This window comes from Eumetopias jubatus, unplaced genomic scaffold (assembly GCF_037043125.1).
Source record: "Eumetopias jubatus isolate StellerSeaLion01/CBP00866 unplaced genomic scaffold, mEumJub1_p1.0 scaffold_4, whole genome shotgun sequence".
Classification (NCBI taxonomy): Eukaryota; Metazoa; Chordata; class Mammalia; order Carnivora; family Otariidae; genus Eumetopias; species Eumetopias jubatus.
The window spans coordinates 9,769,339-9,794,356 of record NW_028274810.1 but is presented as its reverse complement, the minus strand read 5'-3'; the positions used below and the strand labels follow the sequence as shown (position 1 = coordinate 9,794,356).

General features: G+C 46.3%; 1 protein-coding gene across 1 annotated transcript in view; it reads right to left on the bottom strand.

Annotated features, from left to right (window-relative positions):
- Positions 1–4,464: 4,464 nt before the first annotated feature.
- Positions 4,465–25,018, bottom strand: part of CASQ2 (calsequestrin 2) — a 67,195-nt gene continuing 46,641 nt past the window's right edge. The window contains exons 7-11 of the mRNA XM_028102117.2: positions 23,799–23,844; positions 17,187–17,241; positions 8,382–8,482; positions 6,241–6,315; positions 4,465–4,680 (exon numbers count right to left, since the gene is read on the bottom strand). Coding sequence (XP_027957918.1) covers positions 4,465–4,680; positions 6,241–6,315; positions 8,382–8,482; positions 17,187–17,241; positions 23,799–23,844 — 493 coding nt within the window. The remainder of the gene's footprint in view (positions 4,681–6,240; positions 6,316–8,381; positions 8,483–17,186; positions 17,242–23,798; positions 23,845–25,018) is intronic.

Sequence of the window (25,018 nt, the reverse complement as noted above, 5' to 3'; positions counted from 1 at the left end):
TCGGCAGTCAACAACCTTTCCATTCATAGCTCACTCTTTGGCCTCTTTGTCTTAAAAAAAAAATTTTTTTTTAACACCTGCTGGGAATAGAAAACCATTGAAGAATTTTAGGCATGTGTGTGACATGATCAGCTTCTCATTTTAGAAAGATCACTTGATTGCAGCATGCAGGCTGGATGGGAGATAGGAGAGCAGCTGGAACCTTGCAGCAAGCCGGGTGAGAGACCATAAAGCCTCAGTTACACAGGAAGTGTGGGCGCAGAGGGGAGCACAGCCCCTGCTCCCTATTCGGTGCAGAAGCAAGACACGGCGTAATGGCTCTAAGGCTTCTGGCTTGAGCATGTCAGAGGGGGATGTCTCCTCCCTGCTCCTCCACTTCTATGAAGAAGGATCTTTTCCTGACCGCTGCTGGCCTTTTGCCTAAACCTTACTCCCATCCAGAGACAGAGTGAGTTACCTGGTTAGTGGACAACAGCCCTTTGTCCATGTTTCTTGGGGTGAAGTGATTATTGAAGGTCCGGTTTTTTTCTCCTCCCTTCCATCCTTGCCCACTAAGCAGCAAGAGCCTGGGTCCACTCTACAAGTCTGATTCCCTTGGCTGGCCTGCAATTGGAGGTAGGAAGCTGGGAAGCCCAATTTCCTCATCTCTAGTCTCCAAATTGCTGTTTTTCTATGATAACGGAGATTATTAATTATTATTATTAATTATTAATGTTGCACTGTTGACTTCTTGACCTAATTTTGGGGAGATCTTTAAACCCCAAAGCCGTGTTTGTCTGAGGTCCCTATGGGAGCTCCAGATGAAGCTGTTCAGGAGAGACGGTTGGGGTGAGGGCTTTGGAAACACGAGAGCCTGGCTAGAGACAGATGATGTTGGTAACCATGGGCTGGGTGAGATGACTGGGGGACTGGATGAGCTTTGGTCTCTGCCCTGGCTTTGTGTCAGTCCCTGGTGACCATTTCTAAAATACAGATGGTCAGGCCCCAGCTCCGGAGGTGGCATGTCATGGTATCTGGGCTGGTGAGAGTCATCTGTGTTTTCTAAATAAGCTCAGCAGACAGTATTCTGATGCTCACTGAGCAAGGCTGAGACACCCTGGTGAGAGTGGGAAGCTGGAGGGCAGAGCCCCAGGACCCATCTGCGCTTAGGAAGCGTGTGTCTGCATGTATCAGAGATTGTTGATCAAAAGCTACTTAGTAATGATCTACGACAAGTGACATTATTACCAGTGTGGGCTTCTTGCCTTATAGGAACTAGGGCCTAGACAGTACACCGCCTTATTATGGAGAAGACAAGCTTGTCTCTAGTTATGTTATTTTTTAAAAATACACTGAGGGGGGTGCCCCTCGGTAGCCCAATCAGTTGGGCATCTGACTGTTGGTTTTGGCTCAGGTCGTGATCTCCGGGTCCTGGGGTCAGGCCCCACATCGGGCTCCATGCTCAGCAAGGCCTCTGCTTCTCCCTTACCCTCTCCTCCTCCCCCCTCTCAAATAAACAAACAAACAAATTAATGAAATCTTTTTTAAAAATACACTGAAAGTGTGCATTTTTTAAAAGATTTTTATTTATTTGACAGAGCTAAAGAACACAAGCGGGGGGAACAATAGAAGGAGAGGGAGAAGCAGACTCCCCGCCGAGCAGGGAGCCCGATGCAGGGCTCGATCCCGGGACCCTGGGATCGTGACCTGAGCTGAAGGCACATGCTTAACCATCTGAGCCATCCAAGTGCCCCATGATTATAAATTCTTGATAACACAATGGTTTTGTTTTGTTTTTTTTTTCCCAACAGGATGGCCAGATCTTGCAGTTCTAATTAGCCTCCATTTCCAATGTGGGATAAGGTGATTATGCCCTCCAGAGGAAAAGAGAAAGAGTATCTTGGCGTAAGCCATGAAAAGGATTATGGGAAATTCACTTGAGTCCATCTCAGGACTCTATCTGAGGAAAAGAAATGGAATCCTTTGATTGATGAAGGAATTTAATTTCATCTAAATCCCTGATTTAGTATAAAAATGGGGTTACAATCATATTCCTTTAAAGTGTTTGTGTGACCCTGGGAAAATTACTTGGGCCCTCTGCATCTTAGTCTCCTCATCTGTAAAATGGGGATAATAACAAGACTTACTTCATAAGAGCTTTGTAAGGATTAAATGACATAATACATGTAAAGCACATAGCCTAGTGCTCCAGGCACATGCCAAACATTCAATAAATACGAGCTTACAAAGGTTTAGACCAATAACTAAACAGCACTACTACTCACAAATAGTACTAGCTTACCACTCTGTGCCTCTGACATGGGAGTACCACAACATGATTTAACTTGATGTGTATTACTCAGGCCTCCAGGAGCAAGGGAATTTTCCTGGGCTGGAGAATAGACACTTTCATGACAGACCACATTCCTTGGCTATTTGAAAGATTAGCTTCAAAGATTGCTTTGAAAATGTACCTCCCAAGAGCTTATTAGAGGTGTGTTTGGATCTGGCTAGATGGCAGCATAGTCCAGCTTGGGAATTGTCTGCCTGGCTTTGTGAGGGGGAGAAATAAAAATAAGGAGGCCTTGTAAGCATTGTTATCCAACAGTACTCGGGAATTATAGGTACTCTGCTTAATCAATTATTCACCCATCAGTTCAATAAATGAATATCTACTTTGTGCTGGACAAAGTGCTAGCTGCTGAGGATACAAAGATAAATAAATCCCTTGCCTCCAATAAGCCTACAATTTAGCGAAAGGACAGACAGGTAAACATGTACTACAATTTAAAGGACAATTTCCACAATTGGGGGTATGCGCAAAATGCCATGGTTGCAAGGGGGCCCCTTCGGATCACATAGACAATTGGATACGTGGTGATATCGCTCTTCCAATCTGGGACACCATGAAGAGAAGGAGAATTTAGTGGAGAAGGTAATGAGTTGGGGTTTTGCTCTGTTGTTTGAATTGCTTGTGCAACCTCCAAACCAAGATGAACGAGTGGATCTAAAACTAAGGGAGTGGTCAAGGTTAGAGCCCCAGACTTGGAGGTCATTAGCGCACAAGTGGTAGCTGATGGGCATGGATGATGGTACCTTGGAAGAATGTTAAAGTAGAGAGATACTGTGAAACACTATCATTTAAAGGGCCAGCGGAGGAAGAGGGGCCAGAAAGGAAAACAGAAGGAACAGAGAGGTAGGAGAGGAACCAAGAGCGAATGAGCAGGATTGGAAAAAACCAAGAGAGGATTTTTAAGATAGTCTCAATGTTTTCAAAGTATAAGTTTAATGACAGAATTAATTGGCTACTATTCCATAAAAGGATTACTCTATTTCCGAAGAATTTGCACAGTGTCTTACGCGTGTTAAAAGGTTGAGAAAATAAATTAGAACATGATAATGCAAACTTAATGCTAAAACTACCGAGCACAACGTAACTTCTAGATAGTTTGGAAGGCACTTTGGGATTTTCTCAGTGCCTCAGGGCACCGTTATGAACTCTAGCTATTGTCCTGCTCAAGTGTGGGAGGGCTGACGAATGGAGCATTGATTGACCCCTGGATAAACCACATTTCACTCCCAATGGGAGGGCTCACTAGCAGCAACAGAAAAGTGTATCCAGATCCCAGCGCAGGCTAGGAAGCCAGCTGACTCAATCAGGGGCATGAACCCAGCAGAAAAGATTAAAAAGCTTTAATCCTTCCAGTTCCCCCCACTCCCTTGTGTATAATGTGAGACTTGTCAGTAAAGGGAAGTTCAGAAAGCAAATCAACCTCCCATCCCATATCCTAATGTCCTAGAAACGATTGTTACGTCTGTACACATGGGTTTCAAGGCCTCCCGATAGCTGTCCAAATACTTGGATCTGAGTTCATAATGGTGTGACATACACTTGAAATAATAAGTTTAATAGAGCCAAGAGAACCTGATTTAGAAACTTGTTTCTAAGACTGAGCCTTTCCTAAGAGGGCACCTCTTGCCTTAAGGAGGGATCGTCACTGATGTTCTAGACACGCGGGCTAAATGAATTAATCTTCGGTCTCCCTGGGCTCTGACTGTAAGGTCACTCTATGCTTTCAGTTTGCCAGCTATCAATTCTGTTACTGTCACATCAAAGACAACAAGTAAACTTGAGTCGGGGTTTCAGGGGATTATTGTCCCCAGACCGCCAGATTCCGGCACTGCCATGACCACTGATGGTCTGGCAAAGAACGAGAGCTTTTCTGAGACAATCAAGACAGTCCACATGGGAATAATTCTCCAATTGTCCTTGCTGAGTGGGATTACTGGGTTTAGAGGCATTTTTGCTGAATGGTACAGCTCCCGATGAGAAGGGGGTGGGAGAAGGGATGGGAAAGGGGAAGGAGCTGATGGGAGTGGGCCGGCGCTGCTTGCCACCCTCCCCCCCCCCCCCCCCCCCCCCGGTGCTGTCTGAATGGTAGTGGGCCGCTGTGATTGTGCTTTCATCCACCATTCAGAGTCAGGCTACTCATCATCATCATCGCTGTCGTCATTAGACTCCTCGTCAGAATCATTGCCATCGTCATCTTCATTCTCATCGTCATCCCCGTCATCCCCATCTTCATTGTCATCATCTTCAGTGTTTATCTTTCCGGAAAGCACATCCTCGATCCAGTCCTCCAGCTCCTCGGCCGTGGGCAGGTCATCATCATCAGGGATCTCCATCCAGACACTGTCAGCCTGCAGCGAGGGACCGAGTGAGCAAGTGCTGGAAGGCCCAGCCAGACCAGAGGGTTCCAAGCAGCCGGGCCCGGCCATCAGGAACATGTGCACACTGTTTCATGGGAATGCCTCAGTGCAGAATGCTATGTGTAGCAGCCCGCTTGTGCAATGTCAAGGGAAACGTGTCTTCCATTGTGTGTGCATGTGTGTGTGTGTAGTTTTCCCCCAGAGGTCTCTGGAGAAGGAGAGTGGGTATGGAGGCAAGGCTGTGGAGGGTTGGCAGGGGAATGGGCGAGGCCCAGCACACTAGGCCCAGCAGCTGCCCCAACCTGAGATGCCACCCCCCCTACCACTCACCCCGAATTTCATCCTTGCCTTCCCACCCTAGATTGGTTCCTCCGGATCAAAGCACTGCCTGGAAGAGACCCTCCCCACCCTAACCTGCCTGCCTCCTGATCCCCACCATTAGGTTGATACCGTGGAAAGTGCTGGGAGGTGGGAGGTAGCCCAGGATTGGGGCAGTTCCCAGGGGTACTGAAATCAAGTATTATTGTGAATCATAACTATATTTGCACTGTTTTTTCTTTTCCTTCTGATTTCATGAGCGTATCTACAAGATACCTATATAATAACAACAAACACGTACACGACATTCTGGTAGGATAGCCATGAAACTATCACCAATGTTTCCCTCCGGGAATGGGACTAGGAAAGGGATCAGGGCAGTGGGAAATACTTTTGCTGTTCGCCTTAGAGTCTACTGTTTTACTTACAAATGTTTTAACTGGAGTAAATTTTAGAAAGTATTAATTATTATTATCAGTTTAAAATGCAGTGTACAGAATAAATAAACGTAGAATTCCCCAGGGGACCGAAGGCCTACCAACAGGATAACAGGACATGCTAACTGGCCCCATTCGCAAGCATTTCCACCACAATTAATTATGGCTCTAATGACTTCTCTGGGACCATCTCTTTCTGTCCGTTATTTGCTCATTATCTATTGTATCTGTTCTGTTACGGTGGAGTTGTATCAGCCACAGAGAGCGAGATCTAAAATTCCTCATGCTCTGCCAGTCCACCACACCAGCTTTTCCCACCCTCACTCAGTTCAAGTGTGTCTGCATGGTGAGGAGGGGCCCCTCCTCCTCCTTCATGATCTTCCTCCTGCCCCCTCCCCGCAGTCACCCATTGTGCAATAGCAGCTTCCCGCGTGGGTTCTTTTGTGTAAAAAAGAATCTGTTGTTGGGCTTTAGGAGAAAATACAGGACAGTTTACTTGGATGGAAAGTTCCAAATAGTAAAACGGGACGGGCTGGCCCCATAAGCAAGGAAACGTGCCTATGCCTTTCCCAGGAAGTGCCCATGGAAGACAATCCTGAAGCCATGGATTGGGACTGGCTCAGAGACTAGGCTGGGGTCACACTGGCAAGTTTCCTGAGCTTGGGCAGGGCCGAGGGTCCTGCTCATTGCAGGGGAGGCTAGACTCCTATACATGGCATCACAGTCTGGGCTGCATGGCAGAAAACAGGACAAGCTGAGGGTGACTGGTGAGCAAGCATTCATGGGGTATACTCACATCTGTCACATTCACCACCCCAATCTGTGGCTTGAATAGATCAATCTTGAAGGTCTTCTCCCAATAGGCAACGAGCTGAAGCAATGAACAATGAGATTAGACAGCAGACAGAGGGCATTCCTGGTCAAAGCCACGTTTTGTGGCTGGATCCACCTGCCATCCCATCATAGGTCACCATTGCTTAAAGTTCTTCAAAACAGCTGCGGGCACTTCAGAAACTGAAGGCTTGGCCTCCGCCCTCAAGCACTTGATAAGTATGAAAAAAGGAGTTCATAACACCAACTATGAAAACATGTAATATAAAAGCTTCTACAGCTGTAAGGAAGAATATTACAGAGATGGCCCAATGTCGGTTCCCAAATGACTGTTTGGGAATTTTATAGTTTATGTGTGGTGAGAGAGCCATTTTCCTCCACTTCTCTTTCAATCTCCCATTTAAAAATCCCTTACCCTGAGCCACTCAGATCCACGGATCCACGAGGTGGCTGGGAAGACTGGGAAGTGTCATGCCAATAAAGGGTTTTTTTGTTTTTTTTTTTTTGTTTTTTTCCACTCACTAGGCTTGGAATCCACAGGAACTAATCTCTGACTGGGGCGAGACTAAAGGAGTCAGGGGCCATGGGGCTAAGCAATGCAAATGTTCAGTGGCAGAAAGTATCCAAGGCAAATATATGGCCTGATGGGGACCAGAGATAGTAGGAACCTGGAAATCTGAACAATCTGAAGATTTCTCTTTTGTAAAAACCAAGGCAAACAAACAAATAGAATAGATTGGGACAACTGCAGACCATCTGCAAGCTTGCATAACAAAACAGTCCAGATAAACTCAAAATACAGCCAGGCAGAAGCTAACTAAAAAGTTATAGTAGGGGGCGCCTGAGTGGTCCAGTCGGTTAAGCGTCTGCCTTTGGCTCAGGTCATGATCCCAGGGTCCTGGGATGGAGTCCTGCATCGGGCTCCCTGCTCAGCAGGGAGCCTGCTTCTCCCTCTCCCTCTGCCCCTTGTTCATGGACTCTCTCAAATAAATAACATCTTTAAAAAAAAAAGTTATAGTATTTAGGGTCTTATGAGGTCATGACTTTGTTATGATTACCCAGAATAATGACATTGGCTTCAGATGCCATGAAAGTCTCTGCCTCTGACTTATTCTGTATATAGGATTGGATTTCAGGACCCTTGAAATCATTAAACTCCCTCAATTTTGACTATTTAATCATGATGTGATCAGTCAGGTCCTACGCAACAAATGCTAATTCCCGGAAGAAGAGAAGTTATCATTTATAACCAAATGATAACTAAACTTGTACTGATTACCAGCAGTTAGCTCAAGCTAAAGTCTATTGACTGACTAGTAGATAAATCTTTGGCATCAGACAGACCTGGGTCGGAATATCATATCTCCCACTTAGTAGCTTTAACCTTGACAGCAGTTATTGTTTTATTTGTCCGATAGGGATTCTGACAGTTCCTACTTCACAGGGTTGATGGGAGGGTTCGATGAGATGGTGCCTGTGAAGAATTTACTATAGTTACAGGCATACAATATGTTAGCTCCATCCATTGTCATCACCACTGGGCTCCTGTACCATACAAATTCTGTTTATTCTCTTTAAAATTAAGTATATAATCAAGGCTTTCTGGCCATTGATCGCTGGCACTAGCAAGAGTTTGGACTTTAAGTTTCTTACACATTCAGCGTGCTAGGACCTGGGAGAACACAATGCATTCGAGACAGGGTCTCTGCCCTCCGAGACGCTACTCCTTCCTTCCATGAAGTTCTTCACTCTATGCAAAATGGTCAAGTGTGATTTTTATTACTTACCAACTCAGGTTGCCTGAGAATGATGGTCCCCTCCCAGAACATGAAAGAGGCTGTAGCATGGGAGGTAGTGGGACAAGGGACAGAAATGGAAGTGCTAGCAGAAGAACATCACCCAGCTCACTCGTGTGGGTGGCTCAGATCCCTGGTCTCTAGGGAGTGAGAATGGTGGGTGTCGGCACCAGCACCAGCTATATGTTGCCGCACAATGTTGCCAAGGTCTTCCATGTTGCATAGGGGTGGTCACTGTGTTTCTGCACATGCTTCTCCTATTTCACACCCTCCTTCATGCTTCCGGGTCTCACACTGAACACACACTCACCAGAGGAAAGTCATCCGGGTCAATCCACACGATGCTCAGGTCAGGGTTGTCGGTGTTGTCCCTGGCAACCTGTTTCAGGATTTCCAGGAACTCGTAGCCATCTGAAGCAGGATTCGAGAAATCTGAGTAACCCCTGCACATACATGGCTTCCAGCATGAGGAGCAGGGAGTGGTTTTTCCACGAGGGTTTCTTAGGCCATTTGGTGCATACCCTCAATTATAGGATTATTCTATAAAATGAGTCAGATGAGAACTCCAGCCACAAAGCAGCTTACACAAAGGAAGCAATAAAAACTTTAAATAAAAAAATATTAAAAGTTCACAGGGAAGTGGCTGGTTCTTAACTCAAAGCCCGGCTCAATTTGCTGACCTGCATGTGAAAACTGACCGGGCTTGAGTCAGCCAAGTGCCATCCCAGATCAGAAGAACCCCTGCCTGGTCCTCAGTGTTCTGTGCCCTCTCTTGAAACCAATAACTTGCTATCCCTCAGAGCTCTACAAACCAAGAACACGTAGCCTGGACACTTAGTCTTCTGCAACCCGGAATTTCTAAAACCTTCAAACGAAGCTTCTGATTTATAGCTGGTTTCATAGCTTTGAGATAGTAAATGGGGTTTCCCTCCCTCTCTCACCATTTCCTGTATGGTCTGCCCTCCCTCTCCTCAGGCATCAGCATTTATGGCCCCCAGGGGAGGGGTGATTCATAAGAAAAGCAGAGACAAGCCTTGTGAGCCTCAAGAACACAATTTTTTTTTAATTAAAAAAAAATTAAAGCCTAAACCTTTAAGGACTGGGAGCATAAAATTTATACCATAAACACAAAGTTTTGGAAGAACGTTTAGTAAGAGAAAGCACGCCCTAAACCCTCAGCATCCCCACCCCACCCCGAGCTAAAAACAAAGATTCTGGAAAGTCCCTGAGAAGAAGCTCTGTGCCTGTGTGTTAAGTGTGTGTGCGCGTGTGTGTGTGCGCATGTGTGTCCACATACAGAAACGCCACCGTTCCAGGGGATCTCAGAGCATAGGGCATCCATGCTTTGTTTCAGAATGAAACTCTGGGAAATGGAAAGGCCCCAGAATCTCTTGGAGAACACCTCGGTGCTGGAGCATGAGGGCAGAAAAGTCTGCCAGGAGGCCCCACCGGTTCTCTGTTGCTCTGAAGAACATGGGCGAAGCCACAGTTGGGATGGACAGGACCAGTGGTGACCTGCTGGGAACAAGGGCTAGAGGCCACACAGAACCACAGCAGACTCCGACCAGATGTATCCCCCACCTGTCTACGCCTGAGAAGCAGCGAGACACCGGACCTTTAGGGATCGTGGGGTGAGAGTGGGGGCCATCCATGGGACCAGACCCAGTTCCCACTGGGTACGTTACAGGTTTGATTCTAGAGTGTAAAGTTACATTTCTGGCTTGACTGAACGTGTGGCCTGAAATGTACACCTTCTCTACCAGGAACTTCACCACCTGCCGCGGAATTCCGTCCGGCAACTGCCCTTTTGTTGTAAAGGTTTCTTCTTTTGCCCAGGGTCCCCACCACTATGAGCCCTTCTGTTTAACAAGTCTCTCCTCTCCCCGGGAGCTCTAGCCTTTGTTTGGCTACTTGCGGCCCCTGGGTAAAGGTTTTTCTCTGCATTTCCTCATTCCTGTACATTCCAGGCGGAATGCATGCCATTCTTGGCAGTTCTGCTTTGAGTGGGTGTAGTTACTTCCAATGTCGCCAACACGGACTGCTAACTGTAGATCCAGACTGGGCCCCCTCAGGCCTTGCTACCTGGAAAGCAGAGCTACTGCTCGGAAAGAAGAGGCCACAGCCCCTTCCTGCACAGATGTCCTCTGCCTGCGTGATTTTTCCACCTCTTTCTGAATTACAGGTTTCCTCTGATATCCAAAAGTAGAACATTCCTAAGAACCAAAATATTGTAAAGTGAAGAAGCAATAACATGTCATAAAATCAAAAATCCTCTTCGGACTTCTTTTCATCAGCAAAAACAGGTACTAATGTAGGTATTCTGTAAAAGCGAAGTGATGTAATGAGAACGTCGTGAGAGCGAGGGAAAGCTGTGTATCACGAGTCACCGTGTATGACAGACACTTGGGGTGAATAGGGGCACAGGCTTTAGAGTTCATTATCATTGTGGGGATTGGGTGGAGTTGAGGTTGGGGGATATTACTCCTGCCGCCTCTGGGTCCCCCTTCTCTGGGCAGAACAGGGCATCTGTGGGTTATGTATTATAAAGCATAGACCACAATAGGGAATTCTCTAAAACACTTTCCATGACTACTTTCAGTAAGCCAGAAGGAAGAACTCTGGAAGGTGAGAACCAAATTTAAAAGTGAACTTGACAAATCAGAAATTCATGAAGAGGATAAAATTCAACGACATAGACCCTGATTCACGTAGAAAGTAAATCTGAGGTGCAAAAGACAGACTCGCGTAAAGGGAGGGAAGAAGTCGTCTAGGCACCATATTGTAAAGGGACAAAGGTGTCCTCAGTACTATAGCTGAACACGCAAGACAGCACTATAGGTTTCTGATGGAAAACCCCACAGAATGTTGGAACTAATGAAAAGGAAAGCTACATACAGGAACCTTTTCTACTCTACGTGCTAGAGCAGATTTGGAGATAAAAAGGAAAAGATAGAAGGAATAAAAATTGGGTTCTGCTAGAAAAATCTCAATGAGTGGCAGTTTTTATGTAAACAAGAGAAGTCAAAATTTTCGCTTAGTGCTTAATTTTAGGAATATGAAAGGTTTTTGTGTCTACAGAGAAGTAAGGAAAACTCAAAAAACATTCACGGAATACATCGATAAATGAGGCTGTCATTAAGGCAAGAGAAACCTCATCCAGATCCAAGGACAGCTTTTTGACTTTCAGGATGACAAATTCCATAATGGACATAATCCTTCTGCATTCCTGGGTATTTTCAAGAACAGAACAGGGGCGAGCAACCCAGCATGACACTTAAACACACAGACCCGTGGGCCAAACAACCTTGGTCCAAATCCTGGTTCTGCCATTTTGAGTGTGACTTCGGGCAAGTTATTTAAGTCTTGGTTCCTCATCTGTAAAATTGGAATGATGATAATAAAAGTACCTATTTCATAAGGTTGGTTGTAGGTTACATGAGTTAGTACTTCTAAATCCCTAGACACAGAGTAAGCTTTAGCCATCATTCCTAAAGGATCTGGATTTTTCTGCCTGAATACAAGGAACCTGGCCATTCGTCTCTCCTTTCAGGGCATGGGTAAAAAATACAATGATCTGGGCACAAGCAGTGTGTCCGATACAGTCTTGGCCCCACACGGTAGAGAAGACAGGCTCGTAGGAAGTCACGCCAGGAGATGGTATGTCATGGGGTGGTTCCTTCTGGCCCCTGCTCATGATTCTGTGACTGAAGGCCTCAGGGATGGCTGTGCCAGCAGATGTGACTATGAGAACCTTGCTTCATATGTGGGTTAGAATTAGTTTTAATTCCTTTGTTTTAAAGGCATTAAGCTAACTTGGATATTCCTGATTCAAGGTTCACAAGCCTGACAGATTATCTCCCCTTATATTCCCAGCCTTGGATGTAGACCTGCTGGAATGGATTCTCCTGCATCTGGGAAAGCTGAGTTAAGGCAGCTAAACTGGTCTCCCAGGTATTTAGTTGCTAAAAATTGCAAGTTTACAAGTTCAATTTCCTCTTAGGGAGAGCTTCTGTTTCTTTGTAAAACAGGTGCCCAGGCAGGTGTCTTGGAAAAGGGAAACAGCCACTGTGGACTCTCCCTTTTGGACCAGGAAGGCAGGTGCAGGAAGCCATATTTCACTTTTATAATTCAGTGTAAAGCCCAAGATGAGTCCACAATTGCAATTGCATGAATGAATGGATGGATTTGAAACGGATAAATGTTTCCTTTATCGGTGATGCACTAAGCTTAGAGGCCTTTAAGATTGTGGCCATGTATCTTTCAGAAGGAAAAGTCCATAATTTAAAAAAAAAAAAAAAGCTAGATTAAAAAAAAAAAGGAGGAAATATTATTCCGTGATTTGGGGGCTAGCAATTATTTAGCCACCGAAACTAGAGGACTTGTCAGAGCATTTAATCTTCACATCTAGTCCCGATGGAGTCAGGAAGATTTTCGTTTTTCCATTTCAAAGAGGATGGAGTTGAGACACGGGGAGAGTATGTGGCTTGCCCGGCATCACATGGGAGCAAGCGGCAGAGCTAGGATTCTCAGTTCTTCGGTCAGCACGTCTAGAACCATCAGGTGGCAGAGCTAGGATTCTAACTCAGTTCTTTGGTCTGCACGTCTAGAACCATCTCCACAATCACTTTCCCTCCTAGGTCTTGGCCCTCCTACCAACGCTCTTGCCATCTTCCTTCCTCAAGGTTGTGCTTGAGATTTGTGAGCTGAGTGGGAAAGCTTCCATAGGAGGGAAGCAAGGGGCTCAAGAAGGCAGTGAGGGGGCAGCACCCTCTGGAGGACGGAGCCCCCCACCCCTTCTATCCGTGCCGCTGAGCACCATCCTCCCCCTTGCGTTGGTTAACTCAGCGAAGTCCCTAAGTGACTGGAGTCTCAGAGATCGACCTAAATAAAGAAGAGGGACCCAGTGTGCTGTGTGGACCAGGACTCGCTCCCTGCCACACGGGCTTGGGACCTGAAGTCCCACAACCCAGGGCTGAGGGCTGCTGTGGAGCCAGGTTTCCCACGGCGAGCAAGAGGCCTCTGGGAATCACATCTCTGTGGGAGGGGAAACCGGTGATTATGCTCTCCTCCTTCCCAGGCAGGGAGGATCTGGTGACAATGAGGCTGCACCAAGCCCTGGGGGACCAGTTCCAGGCCAGTCACAGCCCTGTCAGGAGCCAGGGCCGGGTCCGGGAGGGACGTGGATATCTCAGGGCGCAGCCTACGGCCTGGGAGCCTGGGTTTCAATCCCAGTTCCACCACTTATTAACTACGTGACCTGGTGACATTATTTAACTTCTCCATAACCCTGTTTCCTCATCTGTATGTCAGGGAAGACCATAAGGAGGGTACCTAGCACAGACGGTTGTTGTGAAGGTTACATGCACGGTTAGCACTCAGCAAGAACCAAAAAGTGTTACGTTTGATAAACCAGATTTACATTGGGAAGCTCAAATAAGCAGTCAGCACTCCTACTTGAGACAACTGATCTCAAAAACATTTTCCAAGAACCCCAGGCAGTTGCAATCCGGTTGGAACGGGGCTTGGAGACGTTCATTGCAGGGCCAGTCCACGCGGGCACACGGCAGTCCGTCCTTGCATTTCCAGCTTGTTAGTGCTAAAATTCCCTGGGCCCTTGGAGGATATCCATCCTGCATGCGCTCATGTAGAAACGCCGCTCCGCGAACCTTTCAGCAGGTGTTATAAAGAAGATGTCAGCCTGATGCAGACACATCTGGGGGCGGCAGAGGAGCGGTGTTCATTTTCAAACCTGTCAAACAGCGGCTCCGGGGGCATCCTGAGCGCTGGAGCCGGGGAGGCTCTGCAGGAGGAAGACCTAGCGGCACGCAGGGCCTGGGGCGAGAGCAGAGCTCCGGACTCGTCCTTCCAGGGCCCAGAGAGCCGCCTGCAGCCTGGGGAGCAAAGCTCGCAGCTGGCAGTGTCGGACGGCTGGGAGAAGCGCCCTCGGGGGACCCAGGTCACTCGGCTAGTCGGCTCTAATTCCAAATCTGGGAACATCCGTGGACAGCAGGGAGGACGGCTGCCTCCTCTTCCTTAATTGGCTTTCAAGCTTCCAGGTGGCTGCCCTCTCTCCTCACTTCCCGCGTTCTCCTGCTCTCCCTGCGCCGCACCGCCCCCCCCCGCCCCCCCCGCCCCCAATAGAGCGTAGCATCGCTGCGCATGCTCAGAGCCGGCCCCGGCGGCCGGACTGCAGGGCAGGTAGCGCGCTCAGCTGCTCACTTGTGAATTGGGAATAAAGCGAGCAGCCCCCACACGGGGTTCTGTCCCATAAGCATACAACAAGTGATCCTGACCATCTTCATCATCATCAGGGCGAGGTCAGAGGTCAAGAAAGCCTGCTGGAATTTGAATCCCAGCAAGCGATTTGGGCCGTTTAGCCCGTAAGACCCATTTTTCTCCTCTGAGCTGGGGTGGTAATAATCACGCACTTATCACAGAGTGGCTTTAGGGACCAAATGAGATCCTCTCAGTACAGCACAGTTCCTCGAGACTGTTAGCTCTTTCAGGAGAGCTGTACGGACGTCCCGGATGGATGACCTTTCTTTGGCCAGTGGGCAGGGGCCTGGCTGGAGCAATCAGCCATGTCCAGCTTAGTAGCAAGAGCAAAGGTATATGAGGAACCGCTGTCTGGGTGCGAATGCAGTTCCTGGTGCTGCAGCCAGGCCCCTCCGCCCCGGGTCACACATCAGTGACCTCCGGGTAATGACTGACTAGCTGCGGCGTCGGGAGTTTCACAGAAAAGCCTTTCCCTTTCCTAGCCCTGAGTGCGCCAGGCCCTCCCTGGATGAAAAAAAATATGCTTCGATCCCCTACGCTATGCCCCCCTCCCCCACCTTCAGTACGTTTCTTCCAGCTTCCCAGGAGCAAGCCCCAGCTTGGGCTCCTCTGGGGAAAAACACAGCTTCAGGCCCAAGGATATTTGTGCAGGGAGGAGGTGGAAGGAGTTTCAGGAGCTTGATTCATTACAGCAGCAATCTCCGTCAAACAGGTTCCTGCAACTTCGCGGAGGCCTATTTGTTCCATTGTTCCAGAGAGCCAGACAGGCTTCCCCACAATCCTGGAAGGGGGCAGGTGGGGCGGAGGGAGGAAGCCCGCCGGGGTCTGGCCAGCAGGCTGCTGCTGCTGGCAGTTTCATCTCTGTTCACACAACACCAGGGATCCGACTCTGTTTGATTATAGCTTGTAAACCCTGGGCAATTGGCTTCCTTCGCTATTTTCGCCTGCAGGGGCAGAGGGGTGGCCAGAAACTGCTGGAACCATACTGGCATTTTTTTCAGACAAAGACTAGATATCCTTGAAGAGTTCTGCCAACTCTGCAAGTCAATGATGGGAAAACTGAGACCTCAGTGAGCGTTCAAAAACCTTAATAAAAACAAAGGGGAAGGAAACCCTCAGATAATTTGGAGCATCAGTTTGGTTTTGATACAATGGAACATTGTTTGGCCCTAAAAAGGAGTGAATTACGGATACACAGTACATAGTGGATGAACCTTGAACACCGTATGCGCAGTGAGAGGGGCTAGGCACAAAACGCCACAGATTACATAATTCCATCCACATGAAATATCCCCATTAATCAAATCCATAGAGATAGAAAGTAGATTAGTGGTTGCCAGGGACTGGGGGAGGGGGGGGGAATAGGTGTGACTGCCAACGGGCATGGGGTTACTTCTGAGGTGACGAATATGGCCTACAGTTAGATAGTGCACAACTGTGTGAATATACTAAAATTACCACCGAATCGCCCACTTTAGAAAGGCGAATACTGTCACGTGTGGATTATGTCTCAAGTTTAAAAACTGTATGATAACAGCATTTAGGCTTCTGTCTGTAAGAACTATGGAGGCTGATAATGTATTAACAACAACAAAAAAACGGGCATGGTGGCCAAGTGTTGGGGCTCAGTCTTGGTCAGTCATCCCCTCATCTGATCACCTCCTGACAGCCGTTTTTTGAGTACCTACTATGTGTCAAGGCGCTGTGCAAGAACCAGGTATGTATTGATGACCAAGGCAACCTGCGGCTCCTTCATGACCTATCCTTAACTCCTTGTGCCCTCTTGGGAAGTTTGCTCAACTTCTTGAAGCTTCCTCGTCTGTCCCTATGAGTGTACAACACGTCTCAGGCCAATACCACAGTTCTGCCGGACCTGGGGCAGTGGTTCCTAAGCCTGACGGTGCCTTAACACTTGCCTCGGAGCTCCGTGAAATTACAGGTTTCTGAAGGGCCTGTTATACTCAGCTCCAGGCGGCTTTGGTGCTTGTGGTTCTCTGAGCTTTCAGGTTTGGAGACCCTTGCCCGGGCACCTCATGGCCCAAGGCCTGGCTGCTGAGCCATCCTAAGTGCAGTTCCTTGCCCTCTATGTGTGCAGTCTGGATCATGCCAAGTCTCCCCAATACACACCTCAGAATGCCCACTTACGCTTTCCCTTTGGGGACTCTTTATGTCACACAGCATTGCCAAAGGGACCTAGCATTTTACGGCCAGAAATATTTGATTTTTTCCCCTGCACTTCCCTCTCTACTGATGCTAAAAAGAGTGCGGCCAGGAAAAAGTCATCCAGGTTCCAAAATAAAACAAAGCTACTCATCTATTTATAGGGTCATTTTGCACTTCAGAAATGAACTGCTAGTTTTGTCCAGGTCTCACTATTTGAGGGAGTATTTGCTATTAAGTTTCCCAAGCACAGACCATATTTTACAAACCAAAGCATACATTGGTTGTAATTGTAATGGAGGATTGTTATTTATATAGGCTAGATCACAATATGGTTAAATAAACTTTTAATGTGGACAAAAGTTCTCTCTCTCTATCTCTCTCTTACACACACACACACACCCTGCAAAGCTAGGATGTTTTTATATCCTCCCCAGTACTCAGTGCTTCCTCCTACTTTGGACAGCTAAGCAGACTAGAACGGGGTTCTGATCCATCGGCATCTCTTAGGCGTGTGCACAACTGACAAGGGATTCGTGCCTAACTGGCGACCACCAGGGGGTGCCCAATGTCTTGCAGTGGCCTTGCAGACAGGAAGTGAGGCAAGAGCAAGGGAATGAGGGCTGGCAAAGGGGAGAAATCAGATCTTGTGTCAAGGGACAGATTGGGGGTTTCCTACCTGGGTCACTCCTCTCTGCAAAGGCCACAATGTGGATCCCGTTCAAATCATCTTCCTGGGGGAGAGAAGAATCCAGAGGTTACGCTCCCAGGTGGAGAGATAGAAAGGAACAAGTCAGGGACAGACACAGAGGCTGGCAAGGAAATGGGCAGCGGGGAGGCGGCAGAGGGGCAGTGCACACAGCGGGCAGGGGAACAGAGGGGTGCGCAGTAAGGAAGGAAATATTGATGAGCAACTGGGAGAAATGCGTGCTGTTTGACACGTGGGTTTGCAAGACAGGAAAACACCCACTACACACAAGACATCAGCACCGAATGGGCCTCACTCCCGTGGGCTGTGGGGTCCAGGAGAGCAGCAGTAAAAGGCAAAAGGAAGAAGAACATGAGCCTGGTGCATCAGGAGCTCCGAGGGCAACAATCACTCTGAATATAGCTCAGTAAACGCAATTGGCAGTCTGTGTTTCGAGAATTCACCACCAGCAACCAGCAATCAGGGGAACTTCTGAATGCTGTCGACGGATCCTGAAACTGTCCCCAGACTGGCAGCGGACAGGAATCTTCCAGGTAAATTAGAACGTGGGTCTGTTCTGTTCACACAAGAATCGTATACAAGCATAGGGCTTCTCCGTGAACACACCTCCTACTGAAGAACCTGTGTAGTCAGTAAGGGGCGCCTTGCTGACTGTGACTTCCAGGGTCCTTCCTTGGGGTCCTTTCTGCTAGGGTCCAAGCCTTGCTGAAGGCCTCCAACGCATTTCTGTGAGTGTGAGAGGCTATGGGAAGAGTGGATTTGGGGGCTAGGGAAAGTTGAGGGTGGACAACCTGTGGGTGATGGGGACAAGTGGGTGTGGCTATGGAGGCCGGGGGCAAGGCCAAGAATCTGGAGAGTATTTCACATCTCAGCACAAGCAAACGGCATCGCATGGTTCTATGTCCTGGACAGAAAGGACCATACACCTGTGTCTCCTTTGCATCAATTTATCCCGCAGAAGGAAGAGCAGGAGCTTTGGAGGAGGCTCTGTTATGAGCAAATGTGATTCCCCCCCAAAAAAAAACGTGGAGAGGAAGATCCGTAAGAATCAGGTACCAGGGACAAATCTGAATGACTACTGATTATCGCTGACACAGGGAAAGGGAGTCACCGGGTACCCTGGATGTCATATCAGAATCATCCTATGGAAAAAACTCCAGGCATCTCAACCTTCCCATGATCCCTGTTTCCATTTCAATTGATTTTAATGCTGGTACAGTCCTATCTAAATGCTAATTTTTCCCCTTTGAGTTTGGAACGGACACAACCTCCAAAAATTCTGAGATTAAATGGAAAATATTATTATTAAAAACAAGAGAGTGGGCACGGGTTTGGTCAGATGCTCTGGGGAATTGAATTTTACAGATATATATGTGTGTGCGCAGGTTTATCACACAAATCCGACAGCAACCAGAAGGGGAGTCTGAGGTTTCACTGTTTTACATTTGCTATTATCGCCAAACAGAATATCCTGATCAGTTCTCATTAGGCTGCCCCGTGTCTCTGTCTCCTGCCATCAGCTGGAAGGGTGCAGTGTTAACTCTGTGAACCAGGCTTCATTTCTGTGTGCCCTTCTAGGACGCCTTTGGAAATTGGTTTTGGAATTAAGAATCCATATTTGTTTGCTAAGAGGCTGCTCATAATGTGGCTGTCACTCCCCAGGCCCAAAATGGTGCCTGGATGGAGGGCTGTAATCAAGGCAAAGGGCCCCTCTCTTTGTGGGGATCAGCACACAAACCTGTACTGAACACTTGCAAAGGAGCAGGTGCATGCTTGGTGCCAGGTATTTCCAGTGATAAACTCACAGAGCAAGAATCCATGGGCAAGGGTTACTCACTGAGAATCCAATGTGCACGGGTGAGGAAGAGCCAAGCTGACCATACGTGGGACTGAGACCACCCGGGGGCTTTCTCTGAACCCCACAACCTTTGCTCCAGATCACCCATTCGGTCTTTGGATCACATTGCCTTGGAAACTATCTTTTTAATAGCACGAATCCTCCCTTCTCAACCAGATGGCAAGCTCTCTGAGGGAAAGGATTATGCCTTAAAATAACAACGATGGTTACAAAGGCCACAATAGTATCTGCCCCCTGCCGTCCTTTGTATCAGTACTTTGTAAGTACATTATTTCTAAATCCCAGATGAAAGTCTTATTCCTATTTAGTGCTTAAAGAATTGAAGTGACTTACCTAACGCCAGAGAACTAGTAAGTGACATAACTGGGATTCAAGCCCGTTCTGTGTGGCCCCACGTGCTTTTTATTTGTCACTGAAGGGTTCCAGAATAAGCCACTGTGGCATAAAAATTATTTTGAGCTGAAAGCATCTGAATTCCTGAATGCCTTATCTACCAAACAGAAAGTCCCAAAAGAACTCAACTGTCATAAACCCACCATAAACCCAAGAGCAGCTCTAATTTCTCTTCTCAGACAGACATTTTCACGGCACTAGCAAATCTCCCATCTGTTCCCCAAGGGCCCATTTCTCTTTCCAAAGAAGTCATTTGTTTTTCCGTAAGACCCCTTTCTCCTCAACCTTCTAACAAGTCATTTGTTTTCCCAAAAGTGCCTCCTGCCTCTCCCATTTCCAATTAAGATGGTATATAAGCCCCTTCTTGAGTCACATTTCCTTGTAAACTCCCTTGCATAAATAGGTCATTAAATTTGTTCTTTGCCCATGCTAATCTGTATTTTGTCAGTTTAATTTGCAGCCCTTCAATACTGAACCTAAGAGGGTAGAAGAAACAATTTTCCTCTTTGATATCACCCATAGCAACAGAATGAATCTGTTGTCCCCTGCAGGGTTTGTAGATGTTTCAAACTCAGATTAATGACTCTTAAGTTAAAGGAGGCCGACGAGGGGTCTTTATGTAAAGTGACTGAGCCCCAGATCGCCCAAAGAACTGGGGACTTAGGAATTACTTTGGCGAACACCCTACTCTGAATTCTCTTTCACTTTGTATGTCCATCTGTCATAGTATAAGCATGCTGGAGTGGCGTTATATGTTTTGAGACTTGTTTCATTTTCTCAACCCTGAACTCCTCAGGACACAACAGCAATGTTCATTTTTATAACCCCCATGCTTAGCACAAAGTAATAGGTTCTTATTAATGCACACTGACTTAAAAAAAAGAATATGGTGATAAAAATCTTATACACTAGTTGAAGGAAATAGAAAATATGAGAAATGCCAAAAAGAAACCACACATCAGTTACCCACCAACCAGATATATTACCACTGTTCCTGTTTTGCTCTGTTTCCTTCCAGGTTCTGTTGAATGTTTGTTCTCTTGAATGAAGTGATGCAAAGAAAAAAAACATGCACTTAAAACTGCAGACTCCCTGGTGCGATGGAATGTTCCAGGGGCTTATCTGGGGGTTTCTGGCCCCCTTTTGGAAGTACTATTTTGTTATGACCACAGAAGAGAGGGTTCTTCCTGAAGGAACTGCTGACTCCCATCCCCATGGGCTTTTGCCCAGGACTCTGACCACCTGCCAGGATGGAGAGCTGGTTGGAAGGTAATGTATCGAAGGGGAAGGACAGGTCAGCACTCAGTTCATATCACCTTGCCCCACCTTGACATTCTTTGAATATTCTAAATGAGCAAGTAGCTATTCAGTTTACACACAGCAAGTATTGCTAACCACCAATTTCTTTAGTAATAATCAAGTATGTGTTTTTTTATGGTTTGCTGCTTTAAAATCCCACACAACTGGGGAAAGAGAAAGGTCAATAGTTGCTTTAGCTCAACTTAGTTTTCCTATCTAAATATTTTGCTGTGTCTGGGGAAGTGGGTGTTGAACATAAAGACTTTCCAGTTCATAACTGGTCACTTTCCCCAGCTTCTGTGGTTTAATTTGCTGCAGCCAAGTGGTCCATGGAGATGCTGCTCTTTGGAGCAATGCTTTCCTAGGTGGCAAAGGTAGATGGGGAAGGCACATGGGAAGTGGCTCCCCAGAGATCCCTCTGACAGACTGATTTCTGCTTCTCCTTTTTGAGGATGGAAAGATGCTCCTGTCTTCCCTCCCTCATTGGAGACTTGGGACGGGTTAGGTCTGGTTACAGCTTCTGGGGAAGTCACATGGGTATTCCAGGATGGTGGCCAGGAAAGAATTAAACCAGTCTGGTTGCCCTTTTCTCTACCAGGTTAAATTTAATACACAGCCCTTTCCTGATTAGAAAACCATTGAATATATAGTAACGTGGAAAATATGAGCCATCATTGTTATATTATAGCAAAAGGCTATAACTTCTTTTTTTCCGTAAGTGAAAAGAAAGCAGAAAATGAGTTCCAGTGCATCCAGAGAGTGAACTTTCTTTCTGAACATCTGCCTGTGATATATGAGAGGGAGCATTTCTACTGGGCAGTGTGGGGGGCTAGGGGTGTTTGTGGTCCGGGGGAGGGGGCAGGACATAGGCTCTCCCACCATGGCATATTGTATCTCAGATGTGATATTGCTGTGTCAATAAGAAAAGGCCTGAAGGAAGGGCCTCTCTTAGGGATGAAGAAATAAAAAGAACTAAGAAACAGAGGCATAGAACAGAACAGTGACAATCACTCTCAATTTAAAATGGTACCCTGTGTCATGAAAGACAAAGAAAGACCAAGAACTTATCCCAGATTAAAGGCTACAGAAGCATAACAACAAACAACAAGTGTGAGATCCAAGATCAGATCCTGGGCCAGGAAGAAAATTCTGTGTGTGTGCACAAAGAGAAGAGAACTCTCCCTGGGGCTCCCGCCGGCTTCTCCGGGATCAGTTGCATTACTGCACTGGACGCCTCGCGGCGCCCATCTCCGCCACATGTTTGTTTGTTTGTTTGTTTGGCAGAAATTATTTTAATAAGCAATTTTGTGACACTTAGTGTCTGAACAACAGTACTTCGTTCACCAGGGAGACAAAGTTCTACATTGAGCAGGAAAATGACCCCTTGCCCACTTTCCCCTGGAATGCAGCAGAGTCCTGGCATTAGTGGGACACTGGTCAATTTTAATAAGGTCCGTAGATGAAATCAAGTTATACTAATTTCCTGATTTTGATAAGTATACTGTGGTTATGAGAGACGTGCCCTGTTTTTAGAAAACATCTGAAGTATACAGGGGTAAGGGGAGTTGTGTCTGCTACTTACTCTCAAATAATTCAGGGGAAAAAAAATGTTTATATCCATTATCTGTCAAGAGGTATGTGATCACGCAAAGAAGGTAAAATGTTAACATTTGGGGAATCTGGTAAAAAGATCATGGAATTCTTTACATTATTTTTTGTAAGTCTGAAATTACTTTAAGTAAAAGTAAAGATATTTTTTAAAGGAATATTATTTTTAAAGCACTGCTACACTCTTTTTAAATATAGTAACAAGACCTTTTAAAGATTAAATTTTTGAAAGGTTTCAATGTTAGGAAAATATGTTGCCATTGTACTGGGTTGTTCTTCAAAAGTCCAATCCTCCAGACTGGATTACTTGCTCCTCAGTGTCTTATGAAAGGTTTGTTCTGCCTTCGGACATACAAATAAGTTACCAGCCAGTAAGACATCAAGTGTTAGGTTACTTCATGTTCATCTGTCATTTTAGACTCTGAATCAAAGAATAAATAAATAAATGCTTCCATGTTAATTCCTTTCTTCCCTCTCCCAGCCCTTGACAAAATGACGCCTTATGGGGATATGGCTTACTCTGGGGAACTATACTGAAAAGAATATGAGATTTGGCTCCAAATGATCTAAATGTAAGTCCCAAGATCAAATGCTTATTAGTTATGTATCCCTGAGTAATTAACTTAATCTGTATGATCACCAGTTTCCCCATGTAAAATGAGGTTAAATAATACTTGTTCTACATCACTTTTTAGAACTCTTGAAACATCCAGGTTAAAAGGATACATGAAATGCTTTGAAAAATGCTCCACAGACTTTGGTTGTTATTGGTTATGGAATTTTGTATAAACCTGACATGGGATAGGAGGTTGTATCTCCATGGCCCTCTTTCTATACTATTTGACCTGCCTGACACATTGTCTATGGCATAGATCTAGGGGATAATCTCAGCGCCTTCTATGGCCTTGAGTTGCTATTTATGAAAATAGCTACCATTGACTGACCAAACACCTACCAGGTTCTGGGCTCTTCGCAGCCACTCATCCTAACAAAAAACCCTGATTTGAGAAGCAGAAACTAACTAAAGCTCAGAAAGATGACATGATTTGATACAGGGTGCAGAGCTACTAGGTAGCAGATTCTGGATGTGAACCCAAGTCTCTATGACTCCACAGCCTCAGCTCCTTCCATTATGTTACCCTGGGTCTCTGGTAGTCAGTGAACAAAAGCCAGTAGTCACTGTGGGGAATGAACTCAAAGATGGAGTAATTTTGCCTTATGGGTAGTACCAAAAAGGCTTAAATAAAGTCCATGGAGAACTGGGCTTTAATTGAGCATGACGTTGTCCACGTTTCAAATACTCCACCATCTAGACATCCACTCCAGCAAAATAAAATGTGGTTTAAGTTTGGGGACTCAAAGGGATACTCCTCTTGGGCAATATACTGGTGTCTACAAGGCAGAAAGAATTTGCCACTTCTTACCCATGTTTCAAACATATCTTCAGGACGCAGGCGACGTAGAGTGGGTCTGAAAAAAACAAAGATGAGCTTCCTTGAGTAGCGATTACCAAGGCAGACACCGCAGGCTCAGCATAGCAAAATGTAAAATGAGATTCTGGTTCATTTGCAAGGGCATAAAGAGCTCTCGAAATCTCCCCTAAGTAGATGGAACTGTTCTACTCTGTTGCATCATACAGGGAGCTGGGCTTGAAGCTCCCAACCTTTTCACAGACCCATTTGATCCAAGGATTATACAAAGCTTATTAGAGGGGCTCCTGGGTGACTCAGTCAGTTAGGCATCCAACTCTTAAGCTCAGCTCACGTCTTGATCTCACAGTCATGAGTTCAAGCCCCGTGTTGGGCTCCACATTGAGTGTGGAGCCAAATAAATAAATAAATAAATAAACAAAGTCTATTATAACCAATGGGTCAGAGGGTGCAGGGTCAGCTCATTCCTAGGGCAAGAAGCCATTGCCTTCCTCATAGACAGGGGCCACTCCTGAGAGCCCAGAGCAAGGCCCAGACCGAGGACATCTGGGAAACAGAAGTCGTGGTTTTCCCAGCCCACGACTGCATTGTCTTATCGTCAGGATCATCATTCAAAAGCTCTTTAGGGATGTTTGGAGGAACAGGTAAAATTATATTTTCTCATGGTTTTTTCTTTCTGAATGTTGGCAAATTGTGTTAGACACATTGAGATTTGCTTCTCCAAATGCTGCCTCCCTATGGGGACTGGGACAACCAGGTGATGGAATCATAGTGCTCCAGGTTCAGTGAACGTATGCGAGCATGTGTTGGAGAGGGTGGATGGCGTGGCGAGGTGGTAAGCCCACTACCATGTTCCATGTTTCAATATCGTCCCTCTGTCAAGAGCAGGGGTCAGCCAACCATAGCTGGTGGGCCAAATCCAGCCAGTGCCTCCTGTGTTTATAAATAAGTTTTTATTGAGATACAGTCACACCCATTTGTTTACATACTGTCTATAGCTGCTTTCACACTACAACAGCAGAGCTGAGTATTGCAACAGAAACCATCTGGCCCACAGAACCTGAAATATTTATTCTCTGGCCTTTTACGGAAAAAGTTTGCTGATCCATGCTAGGGCTACTCTAGGTGGTATCAAATATTCCTCTCCCAGAAGTTCTATGTATAAAAACGTTCATCCATGGCTAAATTATTTAACTACTCTGAGCCCAGTTCCT